General features: G+C 35.7%; 1 protein-coding gene and 1 pseudogene across 4 annotated transcripts in view; both read left to right on the top strand.

Annotated features, from left to right (window-relative positions):
• The window catches only part of Fndc3a (fibronectin type III domain containing 3A), a 118,102-nt gene that overhangs the window by 71,480 nt on the left and 24,522 nt on the right, over positions 1-22,100 (top strand). For all 4 annotated transcript variants that reach the window (XM_013009434.1, XM_013009443.1, XM_013009446.1 and 1 more), the window contains 7 exons: positions 2,672-2,941; positions 5,096-5,154; positions 9,094-9,251; positions 11,772-11,831; positions 14,334-14,472; positions 18,670-18,723; positions 21,269-21,393. In XM_013009434.1, the coding sequence (XP_012864888.1) occupies positions 2,672-2,941; positions 5,096-5,154; positions 9,094-9,251; positions 11,772-11,831; positions 14,334-14,472; positions 18,670-18,723; positions 21,269-21,393 (865 nt within the window). The remainder of the gene's footprint in view (positions 1-2,671; positions 2,942-5,095; positions 5,155-9,093; positions 9,252-11,771; positions 11,832-14,333; positions 14,473-18,669; positions 18,724-21,268; positions 21,394-22,100) is intronic.
• LOC105996411 lies at positions 15,751-16,862 on the top strand (annotated as a pseudogene).

The following is a 22,100-nucleotide window of genomic DNA, read 5'->3' on the forward strand; positions in this document are numbered from 1 at the left end:
CATGTTATTTTGGGTTAGGAATCTTCAACCCTATACTATATTCACTACCACTACTTAATTCCAAAACATAGTTATCATATTGAAAACACATACAACTACCAACAGTATATCCCTCTCTTTTCTCTTTCTATTTCCTTTTACCGCATCATTTAATCTGTTTTGTTTCTGTGGGCCTATTGTGGCTGTTTTATTTAAGTGTAAACAATATACGTATTGCATATAAGATTTTCCTTAAAATGTGTCTGGGTTATGTTAATATAACAGTTTTAAGGTTCATCTGTAGTGACATTTTTATGCCTTTTTATAGCTAAATAATATTTCACTTCAATACGCCACATTTAGTTTATTCATTTATTGGTTTTTGGATATTTAGGTTGCTTTTGCTTTGTCTCCAGTAATGCTGCTTTGAATATTTGTATGTGAATTTTTGTGATGATATTTTCACTTCTTACAGTTGTGGTGCAGAGTAGAATTGCTGGATTATATATTCTGTGTTTAACTTACTGAGGAATGTTCAACCTCTTTTCCTCAGTGGTTTTACTTTTTAATGTTTCATCTGCAAGTAGAATGATTCTGATTGTTTCACATCCTTGTCAAAACTGGTTATTCTCTATTTACCAACTGTGGTTTTGGTTTGATTTTTTTCTAATGACTACTGATATTGAGCATATTTTCATTTATATATTGAGCATATATCATTTATGGAGAAACTCTTCACATCCTTCACCATTTTTTATGGTTGAATTATATGTTCTTTATATTGTAGAAACAAGTCTCTTATCAAATATGTATTTATGGGTATTTTTGCCCATATTGTCTTTTTCACTTTCCTCATTGTGTCATATAATATAATATAATTTTGTCATTAGATTTTGAATAAAGAGCCTGCATTTGATATGCAAGCAGTGTACCACTAAAACCATACTCGCAACTCAAAAGTTTTTAATTTTGATGAAGTCCAGTTTTTTTTTTTCTTTGATTACCTGTGCTTTTACCTGAGAAACTGTACCTGGTCCAGATCACACAAGTATTATACCTTTGTTTGCTTCAAAGAGTTTTATCATGTTAACCTTTACCTTTGGAACTTTGATTCGTCTGAACTAATTTTTATATATGGAATGATGTAAGGGTCTGTATTCATTCTTTTATGTATAGATATCCAAAGCCCCTGTTTTTAACTCTAATGATATTATACTTAGCTTTTGAGTACTCAGTTTAAGAATATTATGCCAGTTTTCTAACAGCACTGGTAAATTAAAATTATTTTCTTCACTGAAACCTAACTTTGGCTTTTCTCTTATTTTTCCTAGTAAAGATTTTAGCATAAAATAAAACTCAAGCAGGGCACTGGTAGCTCCTAGCTACTCAAGAGGCTGAGATCTGAGGATTGCAATTCAAAGCTAGCAAAGTCTGTAGTAAGGTTCTTTTCTCCAATTAACAAAGTGGAAATAGAGAGGTGGATTAAAGTGTTAGAGTGCTAGCCTTGCACAAAAGAGTTCTAGGACAGTGCCCAGTCTCTGTTCAAGTCCCATGACTGATTAAAAGAAAGCAAAACTTGAGACCAATGAGTTAATAAATAAGCTTTTAATTTTTTTCTTTTGAACATTGACTTCATTATATTGCTATGACTTTTATTAGAACTAATGCATTCTTCATATCAAGTCCCAAAGTTTAGTTCTGTTAGTAGACACATAGAAATAACCATTCTTCATAATATTTTATAAACTTCATGGTAAACATTTTCTTATTCTCTTCTCATGTCATAGCGTTCTTTGGAAAAAGTATTTTGTTGTTGTTGTTTTCTTTATACCCAGAACTCCAAACTTGCACCAACTTTTTTGGGGTTGAGAAATTTCTATATTTTTAAATTTTATTGTAAAGATGATGTACATAGGTTACAGTTATGTAAGTAAAGTATTGAGTACATTTCTTGTTGAACAGTGATACTCCTCATTTTCTACCACTTTCCCTTCTCCCTGGCTCCCCTGACCCCCAAGTCATAAAGTTCATTTCCAACATAGTGTCTTGTAAGTATCTCTGTTGGATTGGTTCACCATTAGTCCTTTGTCTCACCATTTTGTGATTCCCCTCCCCTTCCCAAATCAGATAAATGTTACAGGGCACCAAAATCAAAACCAGCAAAATGGGGAATAAACAAGGGGGGCGGGGAATGCAAAAGAAAAATAACTTCACACAGTATACTTAAAAAAACCAAAAATCCTGTTTCCATATCTTAGAGTTCATTTCAGTTAGCATCATTTTATATAGCTATTGAGCTATTGTGATCCTCTGCTAGGACTATCCTAGACATATACTAATTACAAATGAGGGAAACAATGGAGCCTTTGTTTCTTTGGGTCTGGCTTACTTCACTTAATATGACATTTTCCAAGTCTTTCCATTTACTTACTAATGGGGTGATGTTATTCTTTCTGATGGAAGCATAGATTTCCATTGTGTATATACCACTTACTGAGGGGCATCTTGGTTGGTTCCATATCTTAGCTATTGTAAATAATTCTGCAATGAACATAATTGTGCTGGTAGGTTTAATGTGGCCTTGTTGGTGATCATTTGATTAAATGCCCTGGACTTGGATTACTGGATCATAGGGGAGCTCTGTGTTTAGTAAAAGTGATGTTTTTAACATTTGTGTTTTATTTCTTCCTAGATACCCACTCTACACATGGAAGGTCCAACTTTAGAGATGAAAGATCTAGTAAGACATACGAACGTTTACAGAAAAAGTTAAAAGATCGCCAAGGAACACAAAAAGATAAAATGAGCAGTCCACCATCATCACCCCAAAAATGTCCTTCTCCCATAAATGAACATAATGGACTTATAAAAGGGCACAGTGCCAGTGGTATAAACACAGGATCAGCAAGAAACAAATCAGGGAGAGGGAAATGTGGGACACAAGTTGATATAGAAATAGAAGGTAACTTTTCATTCATTCTTTCCATCATTTATTTAACCTACTAAAAGTATCAGTCATTTCATCCTGGTCTAAATAAACTGGATATTTGTAACATAATACCTTATAAATGTGAGAAAAATTCAATGTTACTAGAGTGTTAATTTTTGACAATTTGGGAAGTCTCAGTAATTTTATGTATTATAAATCTTACTGCTTGAAAGGAATTTTTGTGTAAAGGGAAAACTCAGATATTGATCCAGATTCCATTTCTTCTATTTCTGAGCCTTTAATAAGGCTATTCTATCTTTTCATCACAATTTTATTTCTTAAAACTTATTTATGTCTAAGTTCCTGTTAATAACTATGTCATTAATCAGTCCTTTCTTATACTCTATAGTTTAAAGTGTTTTTCTCCTTTCTTGAAAGTTTTTTTTATTTTTTAAAAATCCCCTTTTTACTCCCTCCCTCTGCCCTGCCCTCTTGGCTGGCTCCAGTGTTTAAACTCAGGGTCTTGTACTTGCTTGTTTGGCTTATTTGCTTAGCTGACACTCTACCACTTGAGTCATGCCTCTAGCTTAGCTTTTAGCAGGTTATTTTGGAGATGGAGTTTCTTGGACTTTACTACCCAAGTTGACTTCATGTCCTTATACCTGCATGACACTCCAAGCTATTTCTAACATATGGAACCTCAGTTTCCTGGGTATCAGCCTCCTAAGTAGATAGAATTACAGGCGTGAACCACTTTGTATTTATGCCCATTTTTCTGATTCTGTTATCTTTCTAATTCTGAAAATTAGATTATGGCAGATTTCAAAATAGTTCATCAAATGTGACTACATGTGAAGCATACTAGTGTGCCATTTCATAAACACTAATACCACAGTTATCCTGTCCTTTAACATCTTTATCTAAATTGACAATCTTGGGTCAGATAGTATGGTTTGCACCTATAATTACTAACTACCCAAGTAAGTAAGAAGTGAAGGCCAGAAGATAAGATTCTAGACTTGTTTTAGCCAAAAAAAAAAAAGTTAGCAAAATCCCCCACTTTCCCAATCTCAGCCAATAAGCCAGGTAATGAATCACATATCTATACAACCAAGCATACGTAGAAGAGTCTAAGTCTAAGGCTAGCCCTAGGCAAAAACATAGCACTCTATTAAAAATAAGTAACTAAAACAAAAAGGATGGGGGTGTGGCTCAAGTGGTAGAATGTCTTCCTAGCAAGTTTGAGGCCCTAAATTAAATCCCAGTTCTGCCAAATAATTCAATAATTACCAATTGACATGTGCATTTTATTATGTTGTTTTATTAAATACTGTAATTTATGACTTGAAACTAAAATGCCTTCACCTTTAGGGAAAAATCAAAATGTAAGCCATGTTGACTCTACCTACCTTTCTATTTCAAATTTTAATGGCTTCATGGCTTCTATATTAACAGCATTTTCAAAAATGTTCTTCAGTTCTTGAAACATCTAATCCCTTTCAACACTGATATTGCAGAAGAGTTGAGCTAAACAGTGGTATGAGCCATTGGTATCTAACTGAGCTAACATTTCTTATATGTCTGATGGCTATAACATATGGGCAAATGAATTATAATTCTATTTGAGGAAACCAGAGTTACAGCATGTAATGAAAAACTGTTCAGATAACCTACTAAAGATGTGAGATCAGCAAATGAGAGCTTTCCACAGAAGGAGAATATTTTACCAGTATATACTGGTAAAACAACTTTCTATAATAAAAACTGACTATATAGATACATAAAGTGGTGAAATTGAAATATATATATTTCTATATTCTATATAGATAGAAATTGAAACAGGTGAATACTTATAGGGCACACATTACTGTGTGTAAATTAAGATCAAAGTAGAAAAGATAAAGTCTCAGCTAGGTGCTGGTGGCTCATACCTGAAATTCTAGCTACTCATAGGCTGAAATCTAAAAATCATAGCCTTCACCAAAAGCAGCTAAGGGACAGTACCTGGGCCCCAGGACCAGCACCAAAAAAATTACATAAAATTGTGAACCAGGTACTGGTGTTTCACACCTGTAATTCTAGCTATGCAGCAGGCTGAGAAAAGAAAATTAAATTTCAGAAGATATATTTGGAGGAAAGGAAAGTGCTTTTAAGCTTAATTTTTGTATTTTAAATTTTTTTCTTAAGAAAAAGATGAAGAAACTAAAGCATTTGAAGCACTTCTTTCCAACATTGCTAAACCAGTGGTAAGTATCACATATTTTCTTAAAATATTTTTTCAGAATAGTTTTCCAATATATTCAGTAAATATTTATGAAAATAGCTAAATTATGCTAATTCTGTGGCAAGCTTTTTCCGTTATCTGCTAGTAATCTTCCTTATGTCGTTATGTTATTCTTTGAAGAGCTATATATATGGAGATATATATATCTATATATAAAATAAGTGCTTTGTATATATCAATAAATTTTTAAATGTATAAAGAAAGTTCAGGATCCTGTGTAAAAATGCTATTATAGAAATAGCATGACATGAGAGTTCTTGAGTAAAATAATGTAAATAATGTAAAATAATCAGGAAGACCCCCTTTAAAGAGGAAAAACAGGAATAAGTAAGAAGGAATAGCTTGATGAAATAAAAATAAAATAAATAAGTGAAAATGAAAAAATATGAAATAAAAAGAATAAATGAAAAACTTTTTAATGAAATAAGCTGAGTACTGGTGGCTCACACCTATAATCTTAGCTACTCAGAAAGCCAGCTTGAACATGAAAGTCCATGAGACTCTTCTCTCCAATTAACCACCAAAAACAACAGAAGTGGCTCAAAGTGAGCACTAAGTATAGTGCTAGCCTTCAGTAGGAAAGCTCAGGGACAGCACCCAGGCCTTGAGTTCAACCCCATGACCAACAAAAAGAAAAAAGAAAAAGGCATAAGCAGGAATAAGTTGATGAAATAAAAGAGCTATTATGACTGAAATGTGGTAAATGGGGAAAATAAATCCTACAAGATGGAACAAGTTGGTCATAGGGCCTTTTTGGCGAAGGTAAGTCCACTTAAGGATGTTTAATTTATTTTAAAGAAAAGATTTATGTAAAGCCTACACCAATCTTTAAACTGTATTTGGCCCCAAGACCCTTTTTTTTTCTTTTTATACCCTTATTATTATAAAAGAAATGCATACTCATAACTCTTTCAGTATGAACAAGTGTGTGTAAAACAATTAAAACCTTGAGCTTTTACTAAGAACTCTTCCTACCTCCCTCCTCATATATACATAAAACCTTCAAAGATTCTAAATAATACATTTTAGTATATAGTTTTAGGAATCTCTGTGTATTTTTATAAACATTTTTGCCAAGCTCATGCCTACAGTCCTAGCTACCCAGGAGACTTGAGATCTGAGGATCACTGTTTGAAGCTAGCCCAAGCAGGAAAAATCCATGAGGCTCTTCATTTAACCACCAAACAGGAAATAGAGCTTTGGTTCAAGTGGTAGAGTGCTAGCCTTCAACAAAGAACCTCAGGGAAAACATAGGCCCTGTGTTCGAGAACCCACCCCCCCAAAAAAAAAATTAACACAACTACATTCATATTATATCCAGCTTTCCTTTTTCTCACCATTGTAGCACCAAAATATGGATTAAATGTCATTTCATGTGGCTTACCTCATTTTTTTAACACCTGTCTTGGAATTGTTAAGAGGGACCATTATTTAGGAAATCAGTGCCCTAAATTTCCAGGTTGTTTTTTAGGGGGTAGGGGATTTCCATTAATAAAGCTACAATTAAGTGGATATATTGGTGTACTTTTCCAAATTTATTTATAGGATTCTATCCTGAGGGAGAGAAATCCTAGAAGAATTTTTCAGTCAGAAAATAAACATAGTGCCAGTGGCTCAAGCTTGTAATCCTAGCTACTCAGCAGGCTGAGATCTTTGGATCACCCTTCAAAACCAGCCTGGCCAGGAAAGTCTTATCTCTTATCTCCAATTAGCCACCAGAATATTGGAAATGGCTCTACGGATCAAAGAGGGTACAGCAGTAGCCTTGAGCAGAAAGCTTAAGGACAGCACCCAGGCCCTGAGTTCAAGACCCATGACCCATAAAATAAAGAAAAAAAGAAAGAAAAGAAACATAGCCAGACATGGTGGCCCATATTTGTAATCCCAGTCACTCTAAGGATGGAAATTAGAAAGATTCATGAGTTTGAGACCAGCATGGGCTTCATAGCAAGACACTGTCACAAAAGACAACAAACACACACACATACAAATAAATGAACAAAATGTACTAAAGATTTTTTTCTTTCGTTTTTCTTGTTTCTTTTTGGCCGTCCTGGGGCTTGAACTCTGGGCCCAGGCACTATCCTGAGCTTCTTTTGCTCAAGGCTACTGCTCTACCACTTGAGCCACAGCTCTACTTCTGGCTTTTTCTGTTTCTGTAGAACTGAGGATTGAACCTGGGGCTTTGTGCATGGTAGGCGAGCACTGTACCACTAAATCACGTTCCCAGCCCCCTAAAAATGTTTCTAATGGGTCCCGAATTGCCTTAAAGTTTAAGTGACCATTTCTCCAGATTTTCAACATACAGAATATGATTAGCTTTTTAATTTTATACTATCTTGCAGGTGAAAAGTATTTTTTTCATTTATATTTAATTATGAAAGCAGTTTTGTGTCATTTCATATTTTGTCCACTTTTTTCTTTGGATCTTTCATAATCTTTCACTCATTTTCTGTTGAATTTTTTTTGTGTGGGTTTTTTATTCTAATAATTTCCTATGTTAAGAAATTTATGCTTTCAATAAAAAGTCCTTTTTTTCTCCCAGTATTTTTCTTTTCTTTTCTTTTCTTTTACTGTAAAAGGGTTACAGTTAAGTGAGGTAATAAGTCTTTCTTTTTGAACAATGTCACCTCTTCCCTACTTTTCTCCCACTTTTTTCCCCTCATGACCCCCCTTCCCCTAAGTTGTATAGTTGATTTTCAACATAGTATCTACTGAATATCACTGCTGCATTAGTTCACCCTTTGTCCCACCGTTTCTATGCTCTCCACCTTCCCCCAAACAGATAAACTTACGTACAAGATAAAAAGTACAGGGCTGGGAAGGTGGCTCAGTGTTAGAGCACTTGCCTTGCATGCCTGAGGCCCTGGGTTCGATTCCTCAGCACCACATAAACAAAAAGAAAAAAGCCGGAAGTGCCGCTGTGGCTCAAGTGGTAGAGCGCTAGCCTTGAGCTGAAGAGCTGAGGGACAGCGCCCAGGCCCAGAGTTCAGGCCCCATGACTGGACCCAAAAAAAAGATAAAAAGTACAGAAATCAAAAACAGTGACAAAGCAGGGGGGGAGGGTTTAATAACTAAAAAAAAAAAAACCCTCTTGTTTTCAAGTTTTAAAGTTCATTTTGATAAACATCATTTTATATGCCTATATGCACATAGCTATTGAGCCTTTGTGATGCTCTCCTTTGGTCTTACTGGTGAATATTTAGAGTCCTGTTTAATTTATGTCCAGGTATAATTTTTTGTCTCTTACTGTGTTTGCTTGTAGATTTATAGACATATTCTAACTACTACAAATGAGGGAACTGTGCAACCTGTGTTTCTTTGGGTCTGGCTCACTTCGCTTAATGCAATTAATGTAATTTTTAATGTAATTTTTTCCAAGTCTATTTCCTTACGAATGAGGCAATGTCATTCTTTCTGATGGAGGCATAGAATTCCATTGTGTATATATACCACATTTTCTTGATCCATTCATCTACTGAGGGCATCTGGGTATCTATACTTCTATACTAATAGTTTTGGTGGGTCATTTTGAGAAAGGGTTTTGTTGAGTATTACAGGCTGTCCTCATACTCATTATATAGCGCTGGCTAGCTTCAAACATATGATCCCCTTGTCTCAGCTTTCCAAGTGCTGGGATTACAGGCAATATACCACCACACTTACCTATTCTAATAGTTTTTAATATCTCAGATTGATCCTTAAACTTGTTGGGCCTTTTCACTCCTTAACAACAAATTGTGATATGCAAATGAGCAAATTTCCATTTGTTAGTTATTTATATATATATATATAAAAAACCATATATATACACAGGTATTTAATCATAACAATACTAGGTATTTCATTATGTGCAAATTACATTTCTTTCAAATTGCTTCTAAATGTTATATTTTCACAGGCCTCAGACATCCAGGCAAGGACAATAGTACTGACCTGGTCAGCACCTTCCATTTTCCTTAATGGTGAAACAGATGAGACTACTGTACCAGAGCTCTATGGTTATGAAATTCTGGTCTCAAGTACTGGGAAAGATGGGAAGTACAAAAGTGTTTATGTGTAGGTATTTGTTGGATTTTCTTTACATTAATGGCCATTAATGGTTCATTATTACTAGCTTATTACTAATTTTCTTCATTTTTTTTTCTGATCTATAAGTTGACCACTATTAGTGATTTCAATGTAAGCAGGTCAAATGCAGGCCAGTACACATTTCTTGTCTACATTTCAGCTTCCCCAAGCCAACAGACTCTCTAATAGATATTTCCTACTAACATCTTCTTGATGCAGTAGTGTACATTGTAATAAGTAGAACCCAGGAACAAGGAATGGAGAATTTTTTATTGTGGACTTCTAAAGTGTTTATCTTATTCCTCTGAGGGATTGAGTTTAATTTATATATGTCAAGCTCTTGGCCTGCAGTAAAATGAATTTAGTGCCAGATTTCCTTTGGTATTTTCATAACCATATTTCAAAAACCATGATAGTATACACAGAAGTCTTAGAAAGTGAATGAATTTGTGACATTTATGACTGCTGTTTTTAAATAGTATATTTATGCCCTTGTTGTTAAGATTAAATCCAATTTTTAGTTACAATTTAAGCAAATTAAGCAAAGGATTATCATTTAAAGGCTCAAAACACAAAATACTTAAGCAACTTCTTGGTATCTTTTGTCTATGTGTCTTTGTTTAATTTGTAACAAAGCCTTACAGACAGGTGCAAACAGTAAATCTTCTTTTGCAACCCAGAACTCATTGTTGAGTATGAGATTTTTGTTACATGTAAGAAGGAATATGACTCCAACAATAGTTGACAATGTGGGGGTTTGTTAAATCAGACAAGTTGGCTTTGAGAATAAAGTTGATATAAAAGCTTTTTTTTAAAAAAAAGTAGTTGATAAGGAGAAGAAAAGAAAATGAAACTGCCTTTACTGACTCTGTTGTCATCACATAAGATCATAACAATGCCCTGCCTTCTCTCTGTTGAGATATGGCTTGTGTTTATTCTATTCAGACTTATTCAAAGAAACAAGAAAACTTACCTCATAGTACAATAAGGGGTTTTTTTTAATCATAACATAAAGATTTACTGGTGTTAATTACTTTTTTGAGTTAGATATGATTGCTTGCTAAAAGGAAGAAATTTATTTCCACTTCAACCTAACCAGGGAGCATAAAAGAGATATTACTAATCTTTATCATTAACAATTTTAAGTCTCTCTCAGAATGCTACTGCAACAGCTCAGTTTATCAACATGTACTTTCAATGATGAGGTAACGATTATTTCTTGTCAAATTTTTATTTTGATTTAAGAAACAAGGTAACTTGGAGGCAAAAGATGGATAAGTGAAAGAAATCCTTAAGGTAGAGGGGAGAAAACTTGATTATTGGAAGAAACAAAATAAACATGTGGAAGAGAAGAAGAGAGAGAGGGAGGGAAAGGGAGCAAGTGCTGAGTGCTGATGGTTCACTACTCAGGAGGCTAAAATCTGTGAGATCTCAGTCTGAAGCCAGGTAGAAAAGTCTGAAAGACTGTCTCCAAAGTAAACCTGCAAAAAAACAGCTGGGAGGTGTGGTTCAATTGATACAGCACCAGCCTAGCAAAGATGAGGGCCTGAGTTCAAACCTTGATACTGATGAAAAATTAAAAGAAGGACGAAGAGAAGGCAAGGGAAGGAAGAAGGGGAGAGGGAAAGTAGAAAGAGGAGGGAAAGGCTGGTTTATGGCTGGATATCTAAATAATATTTGTATCAAATAATTATTTTAAATATGTGCTGTTGTGTTTAAAACAATACTAGTGACAAGGCACTGGCAGCTCAAACCTGTAATCCTAGGCACTAAGGAGGCTGAGATGAGAGGATTGAGGGGCAAAGCCAACCTGTGCACGAAAGTCTGTGAGACTAACTAACCACAAAAAAGCCCAAAGTGGAGCTGTGTGTCAAGTGATAGAGCACTAGCCTTGAGCAAAAAGTTCAGGGACAGCGCCCAGGCCCTGAGATCAAGACCTAGAGCTGGTACTGAAACAAAAGAAAAAGTAATAGTGGATGAATACTTTTAAATTATTGAACACAAGGTCTTGGGCTCAATCCCCAGCAATACAAAATAACAATTCACTTTTTTCTTTACTACCCATTAAACTCTAACTGGAATATTGTTTATAAAGTATCATGTTACTGTGTAGTACAACAAAATAGTGAGACTCCTTGTAAAAACTTGGGAGTTTTTCTTCAGTGGCATGTTTTATTGGATATTCTGTGTGCAGAGTAGATTTTGAAATAATTGAAAATGATTCTTATAGTTTGAAAAATCTTAACTCTGAAGAAAGAAAGTCTAGCTTATACTACACATCAGATTTGCTTAGCACATCTTTTTGTGTGAAAGTAGTATACAAATACATAGTTAAAGTTTGGCACATTCTCTGGTTACACTAAGACTACATATTGAATCTGAATATGATTACAACTGGTAAAGAAGCAGTACAATTTAACTAAATTCCATAAACTATAACATGTAATGTACATCCTTTGGAAATGCTTTATCAGACACTGAAATGCTTCTTATTTTTTTTTTCCTCAGAGGAGAAGAAACAAGTGTCACGTTAAATGATCTCAAGCCAGCTACAGATTACTACGCAAAGTAAGGAAACTCTTACAATGTTGCTTTTTATATGCAATATAGGGTTATTTTTAATGATTTTTTTTAAAAATCTAAAGTATATTTTGGATTAAAAACATGTTCTTTGATGTTTCTATAGGCTTAATTATCAGTATTCTCCTCCTCAAAAAACAACCAAAACATTTAACTAAAGTGTATGGTAAAAGAAGGGCTAATCATCTTATTTGTAAGACCTAGGAATTGGAATGGCCTATAAAATACGTTTACCATATCTAGTTAGCACTCAAAATTCACCTCAACTTTGAGAGTTTTGTACAACAGAGTCATTAAAAAATACTTGTTGGTTTCTTTTGTTTTGTTTTGTTTGGTTTGGTTTGGTTGTGGGGCTTGGCCTGGGCGCTATCCCTCAACTCTTCAGCTCAAGGTGATGGCTTTACCACTTAAGCCACAGCACCAGCACCACTTCAGGTTTTCTGGTGGTTTATTGGAGGTAAGAGTCTCACGGACTTTCCTGACTTGATCCTCAGATCTGAGGATCTGAGTAGCTAGGATTACAGGTGTGAGCCACCAACACCTGGTCACTTGTTTCTTGTATATTTTAAGTTCATGGAGATTTAGAACAGGGTTGGGGTATTAAAACTATTAAGAGTTTCACATTTAATAAAAATTATTTAATGTTTTAAGTGCTTTCATTATTATATTTTAACAAAAATTTATAAAGTCTAGGGCCTTCATAGACTTCATAGTGACTAACCCACTTTGTGTAAAAGGCCATTTGTGGTTGGAATTACTCTGTTTAACATTATCCTTCAAAGGAATATAACTTATAGTCTGCTTTTAATTTAAATTTCTTAGTAGTTCAAATATAGGAGGAAGAAAAAAAGTAATGTGATATATAAAAGGAATCTGAGAATTCATCTGTACTAAAGACAAATGCTTTTCTTATGTGTGTATATATATATATATATACATTTTATTACTATTTTGCAAAAAAAAAAGAGTGACAATTTCTCTTAAGGAAAACAAAATAGTTGGGCACTTGTGGCTCATGCCTATAATACTAGTATATAGGAAAATCAGATAAGAGAATTGAGGTTCAAAGCCTGCCCAGTCAGAACAGTCTTTGAGACTCTTATCTCCAGTTAATTACCCAAAAAGCCAGAAGTGGAGCTATGTCTCAAGTAGTACAGCATCAGCCTTGAACCAAAAAAAAAATCTAAGGCCCTGAGTTCAATCCCAGTACTGCCCCCAAAACATAGAAAAGAAAAAAAAAGGAAAGGAAAGGAAAAGATACATAAATAAATAAAGATAGCTAGTTGTACCCATTGTCTCATTATTAACTTTTTCCCATCTCTCCAAATAAAAAATACACTTTCCGAGCTCTTTATATACATGTTTGACAATAAAATAATGGAACATAAAGAAAGAGAAAGGGGAAAAAAGTAATAGGGAATTTGACCAAACACATTTTATGCATATAAGGACATACCACAGTGAAACCCCTTCATTAAATTAACACATACTAATGAAAACCTTTTATAATTAAAAAGCTACTCTTGAAGTAAATTTCCTATGGTTAAACACAATATATTGTTCAGTATAATATTTTTAAGACTATGGATTGTAACCATTATTGAATCATGAATTGAATTTTGGGAGAAATAGCATTCTTTTGTGTATGTGCTACAACTGAGGCTTGAACTCAGTTTCTCACTCAGGTTATGCCTGCATTTTACTGGGTAAAGATGGAATCTTGCAGACTTTTCTGCCCAGGTTGGCTTTGAACACTGATCCTCTGGTTCTCAGCCTCCTGATTAGCTAGAATTATAGGCAGGAATCACCAGTGCCTAGTTTATATTTTGCATTTTTTAAAAAGTGAACCAGCCTAGTCAGTGGTTCACAGTTAGAATCTGGCTTCTTGGGAGGCTGAGAACAGCAGGATTTCAGTTTGCAACTATCCTGGGCTAAAAAGTTTATGAGACCCCCTCCTCAACCCATAGCTGGGTGTCATGACACATATCTGTCACCATAGCAACACGGGAGTCTGCAATTTACATGTTTATGTAAATACATATATGTACAGACAGGTCACAATTCAAAATGTTTCTTTCTTTGAGTTGTAGTGAAATAAAATGAAAACAACTGGTCTGTATTTTTTTAGGCTCACACTTCTGATACTCTTCTTTTTTTTCTTTTTCTTTTGTTTTTTTGCCGTCCTAGGGCTTGAAGTCAGGGCCTAGGCATTGTCCCTGAGCTGCTTTTGCTCAAGGCTAGTACACTACCACTTGAGCCACAGTGCATTTCTGGCTTTTTCTGTTTACGCAGTACTGAAGAATTGAACCCAGGGCTTCATGCATGCTAGACAAGCACACTACCACTAAGCCACCTTCCCAGCCCTAATATTGATATTCTTGATAGCATATTTAGAAGTTACTTTACTAACCTGCAAAATACTTAAAAGTTGATGCTACTGAAATTAAAGAGACAGTGATTCTTCAGGCTAAAACTATTTTATCTTCATAGAGTACAGGCAGAGTCCAATTCTATAAAGGGAACTCCTTCAGAAGCTGAAAGCTTTACTACCTTGAGCTGTGAACCTGATGTACCTAATCCACCAAGGATAGCCAATCGGACCAAAAACTCACTCACCTTGCAATGGAAGGTAAGAATATTCTGTATTCTGTAGAGCATTTGTAACTAGGCATTCCCTTATTTCCCGATAGTACTAATGTCAGGCATTTTGACTAATATATAAGAAATGGGCATTTTTTTTTCAGATCACTCTCTTACTGGCTTTTCTTTTTACATGTAAATATAGAAGGTGTTAACTTACAATTACCAATCGTTGTCACATTTTATATGTGATGACAGATGTATAACATTTTCAGCCTACTATTTTATGTTTTCAAATGATGCCTTTATGTCACTATGTTTATGCTGAATCACATTTGTAATAGCTAAACCGATATTTTTTAAAATATCCATCTGACTGGGCATGGTTGCTTACACCTGTAAACCTAGCTACTTAGCAGGCTGAGATCTGAGGATCATGAGTCAAAGCTAGGCCAGGCAGCAAAGTCTATGAAACTCTTAGTTCAAATTAACTACCAAAATGCTAGAAGTAGAGCTAGTAAAACTAGTCTTGAGCAAAAAAGCTCAGAGATAGTGCCCAAGATTAGTCTCCCCACCCCTCCCCCCAAAAAAGCAATCTGATGCCTTAAATGATGAATGAAATAATTTTTAATAGTATGTATTCTAATGTATAGATGGTTGAGCCTAGCTACACAAGGATGTTCAAAACAATAGATACACACTATAGATTGAACTGGTCATTCAGATTCCATGGACAGCACTGTCATAGTTGACATAGAGTATAGGTTTTGATAAATTTCTGAACAAAATTTAAATACAATATTTACCAAAATACGTAGCAGTTCAATTTTGAGAAAACCCTGTCTTTCCAAACCACACCAAATTTATCTTATAAAATAGAATTAGACTCTAGGCTCTGATGATTATAGACAGATATTAAAGGGACTTTCATGTAGGTTGGATTTCTGTAGGATACTGTACTTCATTCTGAAGATAATTAAAGTTGTTTTGAAGATTTTACATTTAGTACAATATCTCAACAACCCTATAGAAGATGTAGACTGTGCGACTTCCTGAAATTGTGCACATAGGTCACCCAGACTCCCAACTTTTCCTGAAATGGCTCTAAAAACATACAGCAAATACCCTTTTATATTGCTTCTGAACCCCAAATCCTTAAGTTCATGGATAGAAAGAGTCTAGGTTGGGGGTTTAGAAGCTGGGTTCCTCATCTGGGTTTGCTTAGTTATGCTGCTTCTTTATGGAAAAGAGAGCTGGAATAAAGTTCTCTGATATTAAAGTAGTACTTAAGGTAAAGCCACCAAGGTAAAGGTTAAAAGGCCATCTCATGGCAGTGTGCCATGATGCAGATACATTCTGGGCAGTGCTAGCCACCACAGTGGCTGCAGGGAGTAAGTGATTAATAGCTACAGCAGAAAATGGCCAGCACAATATGGGTGGAAACATCCTCCAGACAACATCTTCTGCTAAGCTCTCTCTCTCTGCCACCATTTTCATGGTGAGATCCTGGGGGTTGGTGCTTGGCATGAACCAGGGCACCTGGAGAACTGAGGAGGAACAGGAGGCAGTGGCTGGCTGAGACACAGGCATGGCAAGTCTTCTGCAGCTTTCCTGGCTTAGGCATTATTGATCCAAGTTTACTGAGAGAATGGGAGCTGCTAAAGAAATAGGATGAGCTCTTTCTACTTTTGTGGTAGAAAATCAGCCATTACCTTCTGATTCATAATCATCAAAGAAGAAGAGAGCAAAGATAGAACATGGTGGTCATCAGGATCAAAACAAAATTCTGATCATAGCAATGGATCACTTAGCTTGAAAGCTCTAACTGAAAGGGCTGGATATAAGTTTAGTTTACTTGCTAAGATTGTGAATTACATGAAAACTCGGCATCAGCGAGACATACAACACCCTCTGACATTAGAAGAAATTTTGGATGAAACCCAGCATATAGACATTGGATTCAAGCAGAAATTATGGTTAATACTGAGGCATTAGTAAACAATCGAACAATTAATAAACAGGAAATACCTCTTCAAGCCCAAGCACAACTTGAAAGATGAGAAAGCCTCTTCTTCCCATTTTGGATCAGCATGACCAGCAAAGGTTAGGAGGTATTCTTTTAGAAGACATAGAAGGACTGCCTAATTCCCAGAAAGCTATCAAGGCTTTAGGAGACCAGATTCTCATCATTAATTATCCTGTCAGTTTTTGTGACAGAAACTGGAGGCATGTCACTGTGGGCTCAATGGAGGAGGAGAAAATTGAAGAATATCTGAAGTGACAGGATATTTCTTCAATGCAGGAGTCTGGACTAAAGAAAATGGCCTGATTCAGAAAAGGAAAAAACCTCCGTCACAGGAAAAGCAATGTTTTAAGACTTAGAATGAACATTTGGCAGTAGGGCTGAAGGATTATTCATATGTTACCCCCAGAAAATAGGGGGACATCTGGTCACTGAAGAAAGAAATACAGACACAATTAAAATCTCCTTTGTTGATGCTTAGGATCTGGAGAGTCTTCCTATATGCTTCTCAGGACTGGAGAGGAGCAGTCATTTATAGAGCCAGTGTGGGTCACCAACCTCAAAGCTTATTTTAAATGAATAGGTGAGAAACAATGTGATAGCCCAGTGACTTTCTGTACTTCTTGGTAGAAAGACACTTAGCATGGCAGGCAGGTATCTGCTATTTATTTCTCTTTCTAAATGGTTCCTGGTTCCATTTTTCCTTTAATACTTAATTTAGACCAAGTTGGACACATAGTCTTGATTGCCACATTTGTTTATTCCAAAAGAATGTATTTATAATAAAATTGTCATACAAAAAAGATCCTATTTATATTAGCTACATTTTGCTAAATTGGGCTACAAAAACATAATAGCATGAATCACACACACGCTCTTAAATCACTCTCTTCGAAGTCATCCATGTTTCATAATACTAATGCCTAGTCAAAGGAAGTCACCTGATCACACATAGCTCCAAAACCTCAGCAGCTTAGAACAGGGTGAACTCCTGTATTACATGTCCTTTGTGCCATTATCCATTCTGTTTTCTATGTTATCTTCATTCCTTCATCTCAGGTCTGTCACAGGAAAAATAATCAGTCCCATTTAGAACATGCTGTACTTGTACAAAGCGTGTGTGTGTGTGTGTCTGTGTCTGTGTCTGTGTATCTGTGTGTTTCTGTGTGTGTGTATCTGTTTCTGTGTGTATATGTGTATCTGTCTGTTTCTGTGTTTGTGTATGTGTGTATCTGTCTGTTTCTCTGTGTGTGTGTGTGTGTGTGTGTGTGTGTGTGTGTGCATGTACTGGTACTGGGACTTGAATTGAAAGCCTTTGGCTCTTCCTTAGCTTTTTCTATCAAAGCTGGAGCTCTGCCACTCAAACCACACCTCTACTTTCAGCTTTTTGCTGGTTAATAGGAGATAAGAGTTTCTTGGATTTGTCTGCTGGGCTGGCATCAAATTTCAGTCCTCAGAGCTCAGCCTCTTGAGTAGCTAGGATTATGAGTGTGAACTACCAGCACCTGGCTAGAAGATGGTTCCCCCCCCTCTTCTTTTTGCCAGTCCTGGGGCTTGAACTCAGGGCCTAGATGTTATCCCTGAGCTTTTTTGTGCTCAAGGCTAGTGCTCTACCACTAGAGTCACAGCACTGCTTGTGACTTTTTCAGAGTAGTTTATAGAAGGAAAGACTTTCACAGATTTTCACAGACTTTCCTGCCTGGGTTGGCTTTAGGTGTGATCCTCAGATCTCAGCCTTGTGAGTAGCTCAGATTACAGGTGTGAGCTACCAGCACCCAACTATCTCCTTGGAGTACACACATAACTTCCTTTCAGTTATCAGTGACAAGGTCTGCTGTCCAAGGCTGTGGTGTTAGGCCTTTCCAGGGAGGGCCTTCACATTATTGAGAACAGTAATACAGCCCCCTAGAGTATTTGTAGCAATGCCTTTCCTTTACTGTCCATTTACCCAATATTAATATAGCTAAACTAGCATGTAACCTCTTCTTCTATTTTTCCTTGTGCTTTAAAAAATGTATCACTTTGAGCTATATCACCACTTCCAGTTTCTGGTGAGTCTTATGGACTTTCCTGCCTGAGCTGGCTTCAAATGGTTATCCACAGATCTCAGCCTCCTAAGTAGCTAAGACTACAGGCATGAGCCACCAGTGCCTGGCTCCTAATCACAATGTCTTTTATGCAATACTAATTTGTATTCATTTCGTTTGATGTTTGATGTTTCAGGCACCTAGTGACAATGGTTCTAAAATCCAAAGCTTTATCTTAGAATGGGATGAGGTAAGTAAATTGAATCCTCTTTAATGGCTAAAATTGTAGAAATAATGTTTTGTTTGTTGTAATTATTTTCTCTTTGGAGAAATAATGATTTTATGTATTACATTAAAGGACTGATAGGGGACTGGGAAGGTGGCTCAGTGGTAGAGCGCTTGCCTTGCATGCGTGAGGCCCTGAGTTCGATTCCTCAGTACCACATAAGCAAAAAGAAAAAAGCCGGAAATGGCGCTGTGGCTCAAGTGGTAGAGCGCTAGCTTGAGCTGAAGAGCTGAGGGACAGCACCCAGGCCCAGAGTTCAGGCCCCACGACCGGACCCAAAAAAAAAAAAAAAAGGACCGATAGGTTCAGTCAGTAATGTTTAGAAAACATTAATGTTTAGAAAATGTTTTCTAAACATTACTGACTGAACCTCCCTATTTTGTGGAGGTTTCCTGGTGTGTTGTTGTCATTATCATTTTATCAAAACTGTCACTTGTAGTGCTGGGAATATTGTTCAACAGTAGAAATTAGCACAAAGCTTTAGGTTCAATCTCCAGCACCAAAGTGTAGGGGAGAAACCTGTAACTTGTATAATTACTTCCATAAGAGTGAAGCATTTTTCTACAACCACCTAATGGCAAGGTTATTCCTTTTCTATGCTAGTATAACTAATTACCATAAACATGATGGTGTTGAATAACATATCTATTTTTGTACAGTTCTAAAGCCTTCAGAAGTCTGACGTGGATTTCACTGGGCCAAAAGTAACATGTCAGCATGACCCTGCTCCCTCCTGGAGCTCTGGAAGAGACTCTTTCCTTGTCTTGACCAGCTTCAGTGGGCTATGCCCATTACTTCATTCATAACTATATCAACTTGTTTTCTCCCTTGCTTCCATTGTTGTATTACCTTATTCCTCTTTTGTCTTCAAATCTCTTTGCTTCCCTCTTAGAAGGTCATTAACTTATTAGTCTTCTTTCTCAAGATCCTTAACTTAGCTACAGGGATTAGGACCTTGATATCTTTGACAAGAATTACTCAGTCTGGCAGTTCATTGTTGCTGCTCAGTACATTGTTCTGTGGTCAGTTAACCTTTTATTTTGTTCTGCTCTTTAAATCAAGTTAGAGGAGTGGCTAAAGAGAATGGGCCAACAAGGTTTTATTTCAGAAGAAGAGAATTCAAAATTCAAGTTTTCCTCTACATTGTAGAAGAAAAGCAATATAATATTGATAGATGATGACAGGCTAAACATCCCAGTTTAAACTTAAAGCAAATTAAGAATAGAAAACTCATTCCTTATTTGACCATTTTTGTACCATTATTAAACAAGAAAGTAATGTTCAAAGCAGAAACAAGTCACAGTTGCTACTTATCCCTGATGTTATTTAACATTATTTCAGAAGTGATAATGAATGCTATGTGACTTGAAACTGAAACAAGGTTACAGACATAGTGTCCTGGCTGGGGATCAAAAATTACTAAGAGATAATAGGATTTTCTTCTTAAAGCACTCAGCGGACTCAATATCATTAAAACTAATGAGAGTTTAGTAAAACAGCTAGATACAATGTTTTCTTTCAAGAAAGTCACATCTTTTACCTGTACCAACCCAAAAAAGAAAAAAATATGTTTTAAGAAACTCATCCACTTTATTTAGTACCAAGATTTTCTATAATTCCAATAGTCTTATGCTGACCTGATTTTTCTCCCTCCCTCCTTACTACCTGTAATTAGGCTGTTCTTTCTGCTAGGATTGTTTCAGTGTTAAATACAAGCACTGGCCACTCCAAATCTTTATTTTAAGAATTCTTGGTAATATCTATGTGGAGTTTTACAAATATATTTTCTTAAAATTGTTTGCATAGGTGCTGGAGACATGGCTCAGCAGTAGAGTGCCTACTTAGCAAATGCAAAGATTGAGCTCTAATCCCAGATTCGACAGAAAATCGAATAAATAAACAAAAACTGTTTGGATGGAGTTTTTCATAGGTTGAGAGAAATCTGCCAGTTGTCCATAATCAAATATTACCTTGTGCCCACTACTACTCCAGTGAGATTATGCAAGGGACTTAACTAAAAAGAGTTTCTTTTATTATGGCCACATATTTAGCATTGGCTAAAAAACAATACTTGTACAGGATTACTTGTAGAGCAACTTAATATTTTTTTTAATTCTGCGCTTGAATCTCAGTATATCAGCCTTGAGATTCATGATTTATATGTAACAGATGACTATTAATGTACACTAGCTAACTCATCACTATCAAGAAAAATATTGATGTAAATTTATCTTTGTAATAATATACATGAGGCCAGGCACTGATGGTTCACATCTGTAATCCTACTCAGGAAGCTGAGATATGAGGATCATGTTTTGAAGCCAGTCCAGGCAGGAAAAATCTGTGAGACTCCTATCTCCAAATAACCATCAGTGCAGCTGTGGTTCAAGTGTTAGAGCACTAACCTTGAGCAAAAAACAATAAGAAGCCCCAGTACTGATAAAACATACACACTCATTACTAATTATAATACTATATATTATATATAATAATTATCCATTTATTTTAGGGAAAAGGAAATGGAGAATTTTGTCAGTGTTACGTTGGCTCACAGAAACAATTTAAAATTACTAAATTGTCTCCGGCAATGGGTTGTAAATTTAGATTATCAGCCAAAAATGACTACGGTTCAAGGTAAGATTACAAAATAATGTAAGTATTGCAGATTATCCAGTCAACTTAGTATGTATGGTTTTTCACAGTCCAGATTACCCACTATAAAAATTCTGCTTTATTTTCTTGATATAGTTACATTATTAACATAGTAAATGCTAACAGTGAATTTCTTAGTTACATAGGACTCCCAAGAGAGATTAAAAGCAGCAATTTCAATTATAAATTAAAGCTCCTATAATCCTATAGAAGGTTGAGATCTGAGGACTGAAGTTTGGAGCCAGGTCAGGAAGTCAAATCTGTGACATTTATCTCCAAATAACCAGCAAAAAGCCAGACGTAGTAGAGCAACTGACATGAATGAAAAAGCCACATAAGAGCACAAAGCACACAAATATATTCTAAACATGTGACTAAGATTTTTTTCATTAATCCTCAGCATTTGTGCTTTCATGATTTTGTTTAAAATTCTGGTGAATCCAGGAGCATCCAAGATGCCTGTAAATAGTTGGGCTTTGGGCTGGATATTGGCTCAAGTAATTGGGCACCTACCTGGTAGGCACAATGCCCTGAGTCCAGTCTCTTAACATGTCCAAAAACCTATAATGATTATTAATAGTCCTTTTAAGAGTCATAATGAAATTACATTTGTTCTAGAAATACTCCTGCTTACCTTTATGTGGCAAGTAGGTTTAATTACACAACTGAGAATTTGCATTTTCTATTTC

Source organism: Dipodomys ordii, unplaced genomic scaffold (genome assembly GCF_000151885.1).
Source record: "Dipodomys ordii isolate 6190 unplaced genomic scaffold, Dord_2.0 Scaffold1, whole genome shotgun sequence".
In the NCBI taxonomy this organism is placed as follows: domain Eukaryota; kingdom Metazoa; phylum Chordata; class Mammalia; order Rodentia; family Heteromyidae; genus Dipodomys; species Dipodomys ordii.